Raw genomic sequence first — 12,600 nt, 5'->3', positions numbered from 1 at the left:
TTAAAGTCCACAAGCATATTAAGAAACTTTTGAGTGATATTAAAATCTATAATATGGCCTTGTCGATATAAAATTTAGTAGTATAACTACGATTATGCGAGCTCAGGAGCTTTAATTCTAAAATATCAATTACCTGAGTAAAAGCCTTTAAAAAATTTCACCGTGGGATTTACTGTGAACTCGATCTTCAACCATTGAGGAGGACTTGCGCACACAGGGCATCACACCTTTTTGAAGTGCGCGAATGCTTATGGAAGACATCGTCTATGGCGAACGTTAAGAAGCATTTTTACAACTGTTTTAGTACATATATTCAGAATTGAGGGACGCAAGGTGTTAGAACTGAAGACTAGAAGACTAGCTCTCATCTTCAATTCGAGTGGAGGAACTCTAGAAGAGTAATAGGTTTGCCCGTTGCCATAGTTGTAAGAACTTTGGGACACCGCGTGCTCTCGCACTGCAGCCCCCAACGCGTAAAAAATGCACGTAAGCACTAGATAGTCCTGCTACTTGTGCAAATTGCGGTGAAGCGCACACCGCTAATTATCAAGGTTGCAAATATCATCCGCAGATGGCTTCCAGCCAACCCGCAAATCCACTCCGTCGATGCTCACTACAAACAGCATCGTTACTTCAGGTGTGTCTTACGCATCTCGTTTGAGGACGAAATCTCACCAAGACACGCTTACTATTCCGTTAGGTTTTAAAGCTCCTAACCACGCTTCTACTGCGAAACCTGATCAGCAACAGCAATAACCACAGCCGACATTTACCGCAGCTGTTACGAATTTACCCGGCATGCTTGAAACTGTGATAGGACTAGAATCTGTTTACAACGGTTCCCAAACCAAAGAAGCGCCACTACATTCGATTATTATTCTGGAATGCGAATGGTGAAGCATAAGCTACAGGAGCTACAAGAGCTGTTAAGTGAAAGAATTGATGTGTGCGCCATCGAAACGCAACTCCTCCTTAACGTCGCATTTAACCTGTGCAAAAATATATGTATCGCCAAGGCAGGATCGATGCAAGCGACAAGGGCATGACTCTCTTGATAATACGGAGAATTTAACGTCACTCGATATTTCTGACAGGCTCCACAAACTTTTGAGGAAGCGGAAGTTCCCCTGTGTATGACCGGCCAGGGGCCGGTGTCTGTGATCGCTGTCTACAAATCCCCTTGGAAGCTACCACCGCCCTCTGATTTGGGCATCATCTTTGCGGTTGGCCCCTCTGCAGTTTTGTGCAGAGATCTTAATTGCAAGCACCCATCATGGCCGATAATTCGAATGGTCACATTCTTGAGTCCTAGGCTGATTAGCACGGGCTGTGCATACTAGGCTCCCAGCGTCCAACACACATGGCGACTATAGGCACAATGGAGGTACTCGCCATACTAATAGATATACGTCTCACAACACAACTGAGGCGGTCCATCAGCTGTCCTTCCAATTATTCTCAAATTAGGCGACAAGAGGGGCGCTCTGAGACTGTCACCCGCTTTTATACCAACTGGGACAAATGCTGAGTTTTTGGAAACTACTCTCTCACCCTGTCCGCCTTGCTGGATAATGCTGTCGCCTTATTCGAAAGCGCACTGAACATAACTCGCACTACTGCCACGACCACTCGTGAAGTAAACGTACCACCCCGATCGACTGTCTCACGAACTAAAGGCACTTATCTGCCAACGTCGACATCTTATCCGAGTGGTCATGGTGTCGCTGAGCGCCGAAGACAAACTTGTGCTTAATCGACTGCACACTTTAACAATAGGACAAGCTACACCATATAATTGAATCAAGCTACAACAGCAGTTGTTCTTCTTTTTGTAAATTTGTTAAAAGGGTCATAATCCGGGAGCTCGCGCCACTATCACCCCTTCGTGAAGGAAATATAGTGGCCGAGAATGTTGAAGACACCTTTCGCTAGTTTTCTTGCTACCCAGAAAATACCAGCTGCTCACTTAACTGCCAATGATGCGCTCTCCTCCCCGATGACCACAAACCACTTGAGCTAATTAACATAGGCGAGGTTCAAGCGGTTGTTGAAGTGCTGCCTAAACGGAAAGCGCCCGGCCCCGATGGCATCACTAATGAGATGCTGAAGGCAATTGCCAGGGGTGCATCTTCTTTATCTCCTAGTAATATCTGCGATGGTCTTTCTGAGCCGATGGAAGAGACGGCGACCGTTGTGATGCTGCCAATTAAACCGAAACCAGCAACTAGCAAGTACCGGTCCATCAGTCCCCTGTCAGAGGTAAGGCGAGGTCGTTGACGCTCGGGACGCCTTGACGGGGTTTCAGTTTGGATTTTCGGCAAGGACACTCAACGACCCAGCAGCTCCTCCGCTTAGGTAAATGAACCACTCGCGCGTCTAACTTTAAGAAGGTAATAGGCGCTGTCACCCTAGACGTTGAAAAAGCATTTGATCAAGTTTGGCATGAAGATCTGCTACACAAACTGCGCTCGTTATCCGTTCCTCGTGGCCTTTACAACGTACTGGAGTCATACCTTAATGGTCGCGTCTTCAGTGTGCGCGTGGGGGTACATAGTTGCCGTTGCGATCTCTGCCAGCAGGGGTCCCTCAAGGGTCTCTTTTCTCTTTCCCCCTCCCGCTTTTATTTGCAATTTACAAGAGCGACATGTCCTTGCCTTCAAATACAAACACACGAATAACCCTCTACGCTGATGATACGGCCTTTACTCATAGTCGAAGTCTCCCGCCTTGCTATGCAATAATGTACAGCGCTATCTTGACCCCCTTGCAGGCTGGTGCTATAATTGGAAAGTTCCTATAAGTGTGATGAAGAGCAAAATGCTTTTAATTACTAAGAAACGCGTCCCCTTTTTGGCGCCCTTGATCTTTGATGGCGTGAAGATTTCGTGGTGTTCTCAAGCGAAATACTTGGGAGCCATCATTAACAACAAACTTTCCTAACAGCCGCATGTGAGCTCTCTATTAGCGGAGGTCAAGGCTTCAGCTAAGGCTCTTTACACTTTACTATTCGGCAAGAGCAAGTTTTCTCTGCGAAACAAACGGCAATTGTATATGTTTTACATCCAGCCAATAATGACGTAGGCGTCTGCAGTTTAGACTTACGACTCCACTGCAATAGCGACGGCACTTCAAGTGCGACGGAATAAATTGCTACGCGTGATGACTATCGCGCCATGGCTTGTGCGAAAGGAAGCTTTCTGCCGAGACCTTCAACTGGGCCCTTTAGTTCTCGTCTCCCAACTTGGTGCCAATCCCCTTTACGATAGGCTAACCAGGCACACTAATCTCCTGCTGGTGAGTGAACTTACTTAAGAGCCATGGGACGGAGCACGTGTCGCGGGTTAGCGCTAGTTTTCGTTTTTTAACTTCAGGAAAATAAAGACACCTTTACGATGGAAAGCTGTTATGTAACATGACTGCTATCAATCCTGATTGAGAGTTCGATTATTCGAAGCTTCTTGACTCGATTGAGCACCAGGAACTGTAATTTATTTAAAAGTAAATAAAATTAGTAGTAGATTTGATTAGAATTTATGTAAAACAAAGTAAAAGAGGTTTTTTCATGGAACTTGGTTTTACTATTCGCTGCTCAAATAGAGATAGTTTGTTGAAGGAAATTACCAAGCAATGCTTCCTTATAAATGCGTTGGTGAAGTAATCACCTTTGTTGCTCATAACGTTATTTCTTATTCAACAGATTATATAGCTTTAATTAAATTGATTTACTCTGTAATAATGCGGATGGGAAAAAAGAAATGAAATAAAAAACCAAAGTTATCTTAGTTGAAACAAGATTTAAACCGCAATTCTATCAGCAAAAACTTAAATTTTTTTTTCTTTTTATTTACTAAATACACCCTCCTATAAGGGGTCATCAAGTTTAAGCTATTTCATCACTAATTAATCACTCTTACCTTAATATTCTACCAGCAGGCATGTAGGAAATACCTACCACTCCGTACTAGAAACTACAGCTATGATTTGTGGGCCCACTTTTTCACGGGCGTTTATTAAGTCCTTATCACAACCGCGAGGTTCTTGGGGTATTCCAATATCCGAGAAGATAAAGGATAAACTACGTAAACCCTCGTTGCTAGTTCGTTTTCTTAGAGGGATGTTCGCGTTGACGATTAAATATTCAAAAGGCGAAAAAGGTTTGCTGCTTATTAAACTTTGACTTAATAAAAATTTGGTTTACTAAGAAAAAGGTATATACCTTTACAAATGTTTTGTTATTAGCCCGTTGAACGGCTAAATACTATTTTTTTGCCTTTGCTAGTTGTGGTTAAAGTGTTTGAAAACACCAGAGTCCTTGAACTTAAACAAAAAATTGAAGAACTTAACAAAGTTCCCGTTCGTGAACAAAGTAACCGCATTTTTTATTGTCAAGTCGAACTGAATTTATTTATTTTCCTTTTAGGATTAATTTACTCTGGCCGTTTACTAAAGGATGACGCGCATATTAAAGATTATGAACTTAAAGAAGGTTCCGTAGTCCACTTAGTAAGGAATACTGAACCGGCAACTTTTGCAGCTCCTCAACGAGTATATACAGTTATAAATAAAATTCTTTTAACTTATTATTTACACGCGAGATGATAAATTTGAACTTTTTTCTTTATTAAAAAAGTTTTATTTAATAAATTAAAAAATAACCACATCTACTCAGCTTACGTGTTATTTTTAAATTTAGAATCTTGAACCTACACCCGGCACGAACCCTCTTCTAACTCGGTCGGGGCTCGCAGAGATTAGTAGAAACATTCCTAATATGCACCAAATTGTACAATTCGTTGGTAATAAGTTTGTATGCGCATCACTTATAAGTTACGAGGTTGTAGGTTTCTCAAACATTCTCTGATCCGCACTTGCGAGAGATGTATTTTCGGGAATACCCCGAAATAGCGCACATGATCAGCAATAATCCGCAACTCCTGAGTATACTGCAGAATCCTGACCAAATTCGGCAGTATTGCTAACTATTATTATTTTATCGCCTTTTGGGGCTTTTTATTTGGGCTTTTTTCTCGACTGCAGAGTTTTTGATTTTCTCACTCAACGCCAGCAAGCCTCCCCACCGATCACTGCGGAATTGTTAAGGAGATCCATCAACAACGCTATGAGGCATCTCCACGTGGATGATCGCACCACGCGGCCAATATCTTCTGAAGAATTTTATCAGTGTTTGTCGCGGGAACTACTATCTTGGCTCACTAAAGTGTGGCTAGTTATTGGTTCCCTGGTCGAAGCTAACTGTCTGCCCTGCTCTGCTTCAGGTCAATGAAAACCGGATACGTCGCCAGGGAGCACTGCCAAGGGTGTATGTGACTGCAGAGCAACTCAAGACTGCTTGCGCTACTGCCATGAGAACGCTTCACTTGGAATAAAATTTGTGAAAATACTTTAATTGTGCACGTTCATTGGTGTACGCTCATGCGAGTCTTATACACAGTACAATTGGTAAACAGTCTCACTAATCCGAGGTCCGACTTTAGAACCATTTGCGCAGGGAATATCCTTAAGTAAGTTTCTTTTACCGTCGCAGCAAGTACAAGCTTCGTACGCATCTAGCAAGCTTCACACCATGTGTCAAGCACGACATTAAGTTATACACTCAGTAAAAGGGTAACCTTCTTAAAGTGGGATAGTGGGAAACTATAGCGGCAGCGATCACCGCAGTGACGTTCCTAATGCACACAAGTTGTCGGGCAAAGATTTCGGAAAGTGTTTTGATTTTTGTTTTAGCGCAGTGAGCTTTGAATCTGTAAGCATGGCGAAGGGAATGAGGAGAAGCGCAAGTATAACCGCGGCTGGAAGATTTACAAGTCATATGAGGTGGCTGGTATCTTCTGCCGACGGGTCTATGAGAGGTAGCAATGGTATAAATCAAATAAGGACGGCAGCACGGGCTGCAAAACCGTTAAGTATTCATGAAGTTTGTGATGGACTGTCACGAGGTACTCGATCGTTTCCTGTATGTTCTTGGTCCGATGCAGAGTGAAGTTGCTTTTCCAGGCGCGACGCTTAAGGAAGAGCGGCGTATAACAGCGATGGAGGGCACCTGAAAAGGCAGCACTGGACCATCGCTTTTCTAATACTGGAGGCTGGCAGCTTCTGAGCTTCCATCCTCCCGTAGTCTTCCACGAGGTAAACCACATGGGAAAGCCCACTCGCCGCCAGACGGCTCTGAACAAAGATGATACTAGTGCGCAAAAGGAGAGAATAAAGTGGAGGTTGCCTGCTGCTCGATGAAGCGACTGTCGAAAATGCTGGCAACCAGGTCGTCCATACGCTTCCTCTCGATAATGAAGCCGAGCATGTACTCTTCTACAAACTAGTAAAAAAAGCATCGAACAAGAGAGGACTTTTTTCATGCCTTCGTTTACTTGAGCAATCCAGGTAAAATCGCCCAGAGGCAAGGCTCTTGGCACACACTCGACGCCTCGCCTTTGTAACTCCTCCAGAATACACCGGCGATCCTTCGAATAACAAAACACAACTATCACTTTTTCTGAATATAGAAATTTATAAAGTAATCGTACTTTCTTGCTGAAGTTCTCGCGGTTGTCAACTAGTAGACAGATCCCTGTGTTGCTAATTTGCTGCAGATCTAGAAAAAAGAGAAAAATAGAGGCGTAAAAAAATTTCAAGAAATAAAACGATTAAGGAATAGCAAAGTTGGACAATACTTATACTTTTAACAATACCAAAGTTACTATTTCGTAATAACGAATTCGAGTACTTTATAAATATGAAAATCACTTTACTTAAATATTGGTGCTTCCGATAATTTAGATCCTTATTATCCATAAATATATTCTTAGTAATAGTTTCTGAAGACGTGTTTATGGTAAGATTCGGGTCTTCCAATTTTCCAATCACCTTCTCGCACTCGGAAAGAAGATTTTCGTCTTCAAGTTTATTAATAGGGTCGATAATAACAAGAGTTTCGGATTCCATGTTATGCGTGTTTTTATATTTTGGAAGAGGACTGTCCAAGATTATGCAGCAGTCACTGTCTTCCACAAGTAAATCAGCTTCGGGTTGCCTTGATTCTTCAACGCTGCTTTTGCTGTTCAGCTTGAACCACTCTTCTAGCATAAATTATAAGTTACTGAAAACCAATCAGGTTTTCGGTTCCCACCATTTTGAGTTGTCAATGAATCCAACTCAAGAAAGAATTTGGCTAGTTCGAATCCTTGAACTGTAAGTTGGAATCTTTATATTAATTAGGTTAAGCAAAGAATGGTAAATAACCAAATAACCTTGCTGGCCGGCCTGTCTTTTTAACAAACTCTTTATCGCATAAAGTTTTCATACCGCTCCATATAGAGCCGAAGCAATCTTGCTCACTAGGCTAAAAAAGGTAAATAAAAATTTATAGGCAAAAAGCTCAAGAAGGTAAAAAAAAGTACGCTTCCTATAGATGAACAATGAGGAGTTGCTTCCTTTAGAACTTCAGCTTTGGTGAGCCCAAGTTCACTAGGAGAAGCGTAAAAGAGTCCCAGAATGATACCATAAGCGCTGAAGAAAATAAAAAGATAAGCATAGACTGAAAAGAAATAGTAAAGATGTTTATACCCAGACCGATACGCTGGAATAAAATCTTTTTTTCTTTTTCTATTGTTTTTAGAGTAACAGACTTCTTCAGAATCTACTTCAACTGGTGCAATAACTTTTTGGTGTAATGATGAATTGGGTGGCGCGGAATGCTTAGTTAAGTCATCTTAATTTGAACACAATAAGTTAGTAAATATATAAACTTGATTTTAAGCAAACAAAGTTAATTAGTAAAACTCTAAACATTTTTACTACTAAGGTATTTTTTAAGCTTTGCGCCAAGTTTTAAGGAGATTAATTTTCCAATGCCGGAAATCTTTTGGGTTTCTTCCGCTGAGACAAGAGGAAGAGGATACTTTTTTAAATTTTTTAAAGCCTTGAAAGTAAAGAGTCGAGATAATTTTTAAATTTGAAGACAAAAAAGCTAACTTAAGTACCTTTCCGTATGTTTGTAATTTTCTTTCATTGCCTTGCAGACTGGCTTCACGTAGCCATTCTTGAAGCCAAAGAATAAACAAAGAATTGTATTTTTCTCCCATTTACAACATTACACTGAAATTATAAAAAAAAAAAAAAAGTAAGAAAGTAAAATTAACGTTTTTTTAAAAGTGTATTATTAGTTTATTTATAAAAAATTAAAAAAAAATTATGGTCAAATTCAATACAATGTAAGCTGAAAATCTAATAAAATTACTTAGAATAAAAAATTTCCAGTTATAAAATTAGTTACCTAGTGTATTACTAATGCCACACAAATACCCGTAAGCGCCGTGCAAATAACCTCGCCTTTCTGCTTAATACCAATACGCCAACTGTCAGTGCCAAGTCGTAATAATACGATTTTGAATCCAGTACTATTGTTGTGAGGATATGGTAGAAAATTCGGTAGGAAAGATCTTATATCTTAGTAATAATTTTGGTGGTTGCTTTACAAAATCGAATAAAAACTATAAACCTTCTCAATCTAAAACTAAAAAAAAATGCATCAACTGTGAAGGGCACTTGGATATTGCAAAAGGAAATATACAACACTACTTCCAAAAAGTTATTGTCTACCAACTTTTATTTTATTTTTTACGTATTGAAACATAACCTTTGTAGCGCCACGTTAAGGAAAATCTTGATTCTCAAGATGGTACACTTGTGGAATTTTGTTTACGTAAGCAATCACAAAACCATACTACTGTCCTTATCTTTTTGTACTATTAGTGTTTTATTTAATAAAATTCAACTTGTTAAAGAAAAGGGAAAAGAAGGAAGTGAAGTTTTACTTCCTCCTGTTGGTGACAAACGAAAGGATTTTGAGAACAGACTTTATGATAATTACCCAGCATACAGATTACAAAACATTGAAGCTAATAATAAAATATTAGAGGAACTAGGTTTAAAAACGGATAACTCTTGGATGGTTAGCTTTACCCTGTTAAGTATTTTATAGTTGGTGCGTTTTTCAATGATAGTTATATGTAACCGTCTTTATTTCATATTAGCCGCCAAAAAAAAGGGCACAGTTTTCAAGGAAACCTTTACAAAACAAAATGGAAGAGCCTTTGAGGAGGAGTTCAAGATTTAAAGTAAGTAATACTGCAAATATATAATTTACGGTGGTTTAACGAATTTTCCAAAAAAAATTTATTATACCTATGATTTACTTTTTTTAGTTTAAGTAAAAAATTTTGTATTTTAGCAAGAATTTTGTAAATATCACTGGTAAAGGTTTGTTGCTATTAATTATTTAGTATAGTTTCGTGTAGCAATTTAAAATTTCCCAGAGGGAAAGTAGTCATCTACTTTGAACAGGATCGTGAGGTAACGAAAATTGACTTTTCCGAGCCCTTAGAAAAAAGTGATACAGTTGATAAGGTTAGTTTCTTTCTAGCAACGCTTATTGCTAGTCTTAAAAGAAATTACTCTAGGAAAATCTAGAGTTTTTTTGCGGGACCATCTTTGAGTTAGAAAAGGATGTAGCCACTAAACGGGGCCGCTGGGCCTCTTCTGCGTCAGAAAGAGGTCGTAGTATTATACAGTTGAGTGAAGCGCTTTGTTATAAAACGGGCTAGTGGCCAACTCTTACTTTGGAGCGGGCCATAACCACTTGGTCTACTCTATGGCACTCCGTAGCGACAAACAATATATAGCTCTCGGTAAGCTTTACTTAACTTTATTGAGTTTTAATCTTCTTTTGTTCCAAAAGCTGGAGGGGAAGGAAAAGTTAGTATTTATAGCCTGGAGTTGCCCGACTACAGTGAAGTTTAGAATATATTTTTTCGATTGCTTATGCTCTTGTAAAAAGTTATTGGCAGTCTGCTTTAGGAGCAGGTAGTGGCGAGGAGCTTAGCAACTTTGCGCTACTAGGAACTAGCAAAATGCACCGGCGCTGGGTTTCTCGGATCACATACGTTCTAGGAGCCAGCCAGGTCTTCACTGCGCGCTTCGTGACATCTAACACCCGCACTTACTTCCGCTGCGAAGGCCAATTTTCTTCTTACTTCGTCCGATGACGGTTCCCTTTACCTCTCCGAGTATCTCGACAAACACGAAACCCAAAATCGATTTTCTATTGTTTTACGCTCGAAACTTTGCTTGAAGGATAATAATTTCCATACCAAGGGTGCGTGTCCATTATTATCCACTAAGAAATATTTTTTATCGATCCTCGCAGGGATTTTTGGGTTGTCTTTTTACGAGAGACAATGTCTCACGTGCAGCAAGGACGGTAGTATATGCCACTCTCGCCTTTCCAGCGACGGCCTGCAAGCGGTAATGGGTTTATGCTTTTCCTATTGGCTAGCTTCTAATTCTTGGTGCATAGCTGTCACTCTATTGGGGTCACTGTTCCGTTGCTAAAGACGTACAGTGGCAAACTTGCCAACAGATGCCACCGACTGTGTTTGCTTCCGTCGGAAACGACAAGACTATTGGTATGTCCTTGAGAACTCCTACTATGGCGCTTAGCTTTTACTAACGCCGTAGGACTTTATGATGTGCGACTTCCTAACGGTACTAGACGCTAGGCCATGTACTGCTCTTCCCTATATTGTTGCTTGTGCCATACAGCACTGGTCCAGCGCGTAGAAAACAGTCACCAACTTGCCATTAATAATCTCCGGTTTGATCCTTTCGACGGGAACTACTTCCTCACGGCAAGTTTCGGTTTGTACTTTCCTCAATCATCTAACGAGATCTTTTTAACATTTTTAAAAAGACAAAACTATAGTTATGCACGATATGAGAGGTTTAGGAAAACCACTGTAAGACCTGCATAATACTCTTTCTTAACATTTTATAAACTTTACATAAATTTTAAATAAGCCATACGTGGGCTGACCACCACGGGCGCTCTGTACGAAAGCCCAGCCTCACATCTCCAGTTTTTTACAAAGAACGGGGCAATGTCCTGGCTGCGGGCGACAGGACGAGCTCCTTATTTCTATACGCGTATGTGTGTACATATTATTATCTTGTGCTTGCGCTGCAAAGAGTTTGCGAATTACTTGTTTTTTAAAATAATTACGCTACGATAAAGTTACAAACACCTAAAGGCATTAACAGTTATATCAAATAAGTGAATTACGTACTTCTTCACATAAATAGGTCAAACGTGGGAAAGCTACTAAAAAAAATGTTCATAGGTATTATAATACTCTTTATAGCTGCTTTATAACAAACGTGTTTATAAGGAGGCGATGCTACAAGTTTGGAAAGTGTTGAAGGTATCGCTTACGCAACTCAAGGAAAGCAACGCTTTTGGCAATTTACTAATGGGCTATAACGTATACAAGAAGTAACAAATTTAGTTTTTAATAAAATTTATAAGCATACCAGAAAGATTTTAAAAACTAAAGCAGCTTAACTACTTAGACAGCTAAAAACACTTTCCGGGTATAGCGCGAATCCTTCAAAAAAGATTGGTATAACTCTGGCTGACTGCGAGAGCCCTAAAGTAGAGATTTAAATCTAAAAGCAAAATCAATTTAAGTATATAACAATGTAAATAAATTATATATATCACCAAAGTTGGGGTCAAAGTTAGTGCTGTTCAATTCAGCTAAAGTGAAGTTATTTATGACTTTGGCTTCGAATTCGACTATAGAAGAATACTCGCTGTGTTGCTACAGATCGAGATTAATATTTAGTACTTATATAAAAACTTGACAACTTTTAATTGTAAGTCCTGAGTATTAAAATATTCTGGACTTGTTAAAAAGTCTCGGTAGCTAACTTACTGAGTGTTCTGTACCACCAAAGTATTGAAAACAAAATAATAATATATCTATTAAGTAGGCTAAGCTAAGCTGGAGTGTTAAGCTGAATTTACGGTATTGTATTTTTTCTTTTTTTAAAGTAAAAAGCATTATATAAATTAGAAACAACACTACGAATATGCAGTCAAGCTCTTTAACAAAGAATATTCGAATAAAACGAAAAACTTATTGTTACATTGCCACATTTAAGTTATTAAATAAGTCAATGAATCACCCACTATAATACAAGCCGAATCAAAAACTTACAGAAGGAGTCTGAATTTTATATTGTTTGCCATCTGCTGTTTCGATGGTAACGGTATTGCCTTCTTGCTGCAAAGAAACAGTTATATTAATACAGTACAAAGGTTAAATTGAAACAAAATTTTAATGCCTTAATAACTTTTCCCACAATTTTAACTACTTTTTGAGTACCAGAAAGCGGGGAGATTTGGTTGCCAAGAACCCGAGGGGAATGCGAAAGGGAGTTCATACCTCATAACGTGTAGATAGTGAGGAAGAACTAATCACTCTTTATCATAACAGAACGCGTGTGTTTAGTGCGTTCCCTTCGGCTTCTGAACCTTTGTTAGGCGTCGTAGCAACTTTTGTTCTTTTTTTGTGAAATATACTTATCTAAATATGACCGGGGATTTACCGGATTGTAAAGAGGTAGATCTAGAAAAACGAGCTGCAGCCATAGCGGCCACTTCAGCTGCTATGCTTGCTACTCAAATTGAAAATCCTTTACTGCGAAACAATCGTTAGTGTTTCTTTTGCTCTAAGTCTACCTTCT

At 39.6% G+C, this 12,600-nt stretch overlaps 3 protein-coding genes and 2 long non-coding RNA genes across 6 annotated transcripts; 3 read left to right on the top strand and 2 right to left on the bottom strand.

Moving 5' to 3' along the window:
- The first annotated feature begins 3,159 nt into the window (after positions 1 to 3,159).
- LOC135119450 (uncharacterized) lies at positions 3,160 to 5,387 on the top strand. The gene is made up of 11 exons (XM_064043864.1): positions 3,160 to 3,294; positions 3,372 to 3,407; positions 3,455 to 3,483; positions 3,598 to 3,654; positions 3,934 to 4,154; positions 4,280 to 4,366; positions 4,421 to 4,545; positions 4,694 to 4,783; positions 4,842 to 4,969; positions 5,038 to 5,218; positions 5,277 to 5,387. The coding sequence occupies exons 1-11, from the start codon at positions 3,160 to 3,162 to the stop codon at positions 5,385 to 5,387; spliced, it is 1,200 nt and encodes a 399-aa protein (XP_063899934.1).
- Positions 5,388 to 5,460: 73 nt separating this feature from the next.
- Positions 5,461 to 8,080, bottom strand: LOC135119482 (crossover junction endonuclease MUS81-like). Its single transcript, XM_064043895.1, has 14 exons — positions 7,998 to 8,080; positions 7,813 to 7,936; positions 7,582 to 7,726; positions 7,416 to 7,524; positions 7,266 to 7,357; positions 7,145 to 7,218; positions 6,768 to 7,094; positions 6,543 to 6,610; positions 6,377 to 6,479; positions 6,239 to 6,327; positions 6,062 to 6,186; positions 5,824 to 6,006; positions 5,631 to 5,762; positions 5,461 to 5,575 (listed from the first exon to the last, which is right to left on the bottom strand). The coding sequence occupies exons 5-12, from the start codon at positions 7,316 to 7,318 to the stop codon at positions 5,862 to 5,864; spliced, it is 984 nt and encodes a 327-aa protein (XP_063899965.1). The 5' UTR covers positions 7,319 to 7,357; positions 7,416 to 7,524; positions 7,582 to 7,726; positions 7,813 to 7,936; positions 7,998 to 8,080; the 3' UTR covers positions 5,461 to 5,575; positions 5,631 to 5,762; positions 5,824 to 5,861.
- Positions 8,081 to 8,525: 445 nt separating this feature from the next.
- Positions 8,526 to 8,976, top strand: LOC135119480 (uncharacterized). Its single transcript, XR_010278235.1, has 3 exons — positions 8,526 to 8,604; positions 8,662 to 8,719; positions 8,802 to 8,976. It is a non-coding gene; the product is annotated as an uncharacterized LOC135119480 (long non-coding RNA).
- Positions 8,977 to 9,056: 80 nt separating this feature from the next.
- Positions 9,057 to 11,383, top strand: LOC135119477 (uncharacterized). 2 transcript variants are annotated; one of them, XM_064043893.1, is made up of 15 exons: positions 9,057 to 9,134; positions 9,361 to 9,423; positions 9,477 to 9,570; positions 9,621 to 9,704; positions 9,755 to 9,810; positions 9,864 to 9,977; positions 10,033 to 10,171; positions 10,223 to 10,320; positions 10,373 to 10,481; positions 10,516 to 10,560; positions 10,618 to 10,713; positions 10,766 to 10,811; positions 10,873 to 10,998; positions 11,155 to 11,192; positions 11,241 to 11,383. In XM_064043893.1, exons 1-15 carry the CDS (start codon positions 9,099 to 9,101, stop codon positions 11,330 to 11,332), a joined length of 1,236 nt encoding a protein of 411 aa, XP_063899963.1. In that variant the 5' UTR covers positions 9,057 to 9,098; the 3' UTR covers positions 11,333 to 11,383. The 2 variants fall into 2 exon arrangements, with proteins under 2 accessions (XP_063899963.1, XP_063899964.1); XM_064043894.1 differs by having other exon boundaries at positions 10,534 to 10,560; positions 11,241 to 11,382.
- Positions 11,384 to 11,415: 32 nt separating this feature from the next.
- Positions 11,416 to 12,286, bottom strand: LOC135119478 (uncharacterized). The gene is made up of 4 exons (XR_010278234.1): positions 12,199 to 12,286; positions 12,072 to 12,137; positions 11,573 to 11,672; positions 11,416 to 11,517 (listed from the first exon to the last, which is right to left on the bottom strand). It is a non-coding gene; the product is annotated as an uncharacterized LOC135119478 (long non-coding RNA).
- Between the last annotated feature and the right edge of the window lie 314 nt (positions 12,287 to 12,600).

The sequence above is a fragment of the Zophobas morio genome, unplaced genomic scaffold (assembly GCF_036711695.1).
Source record: "Zophobas morio isolate AGI-343-1 ecotype UQ-CSIRO unplaced genomic scaffold, CSIRO_AGI_Zmor_V1 ptg000266l, whole genome shotgun sequence".
In the NCBI taxonomy this organism is placed as follows: Eukaryota; Metazoa; Arthropoda; class Insecta; order Coleoptera; family Tenebrionidae; genus Zophobas; species Zophobas morio.
The sequence above is the reverse complement of the archived record's forward strand: the minus strand, read 5'-3'. Positions and strand labels throughout refer to the sequence as shown.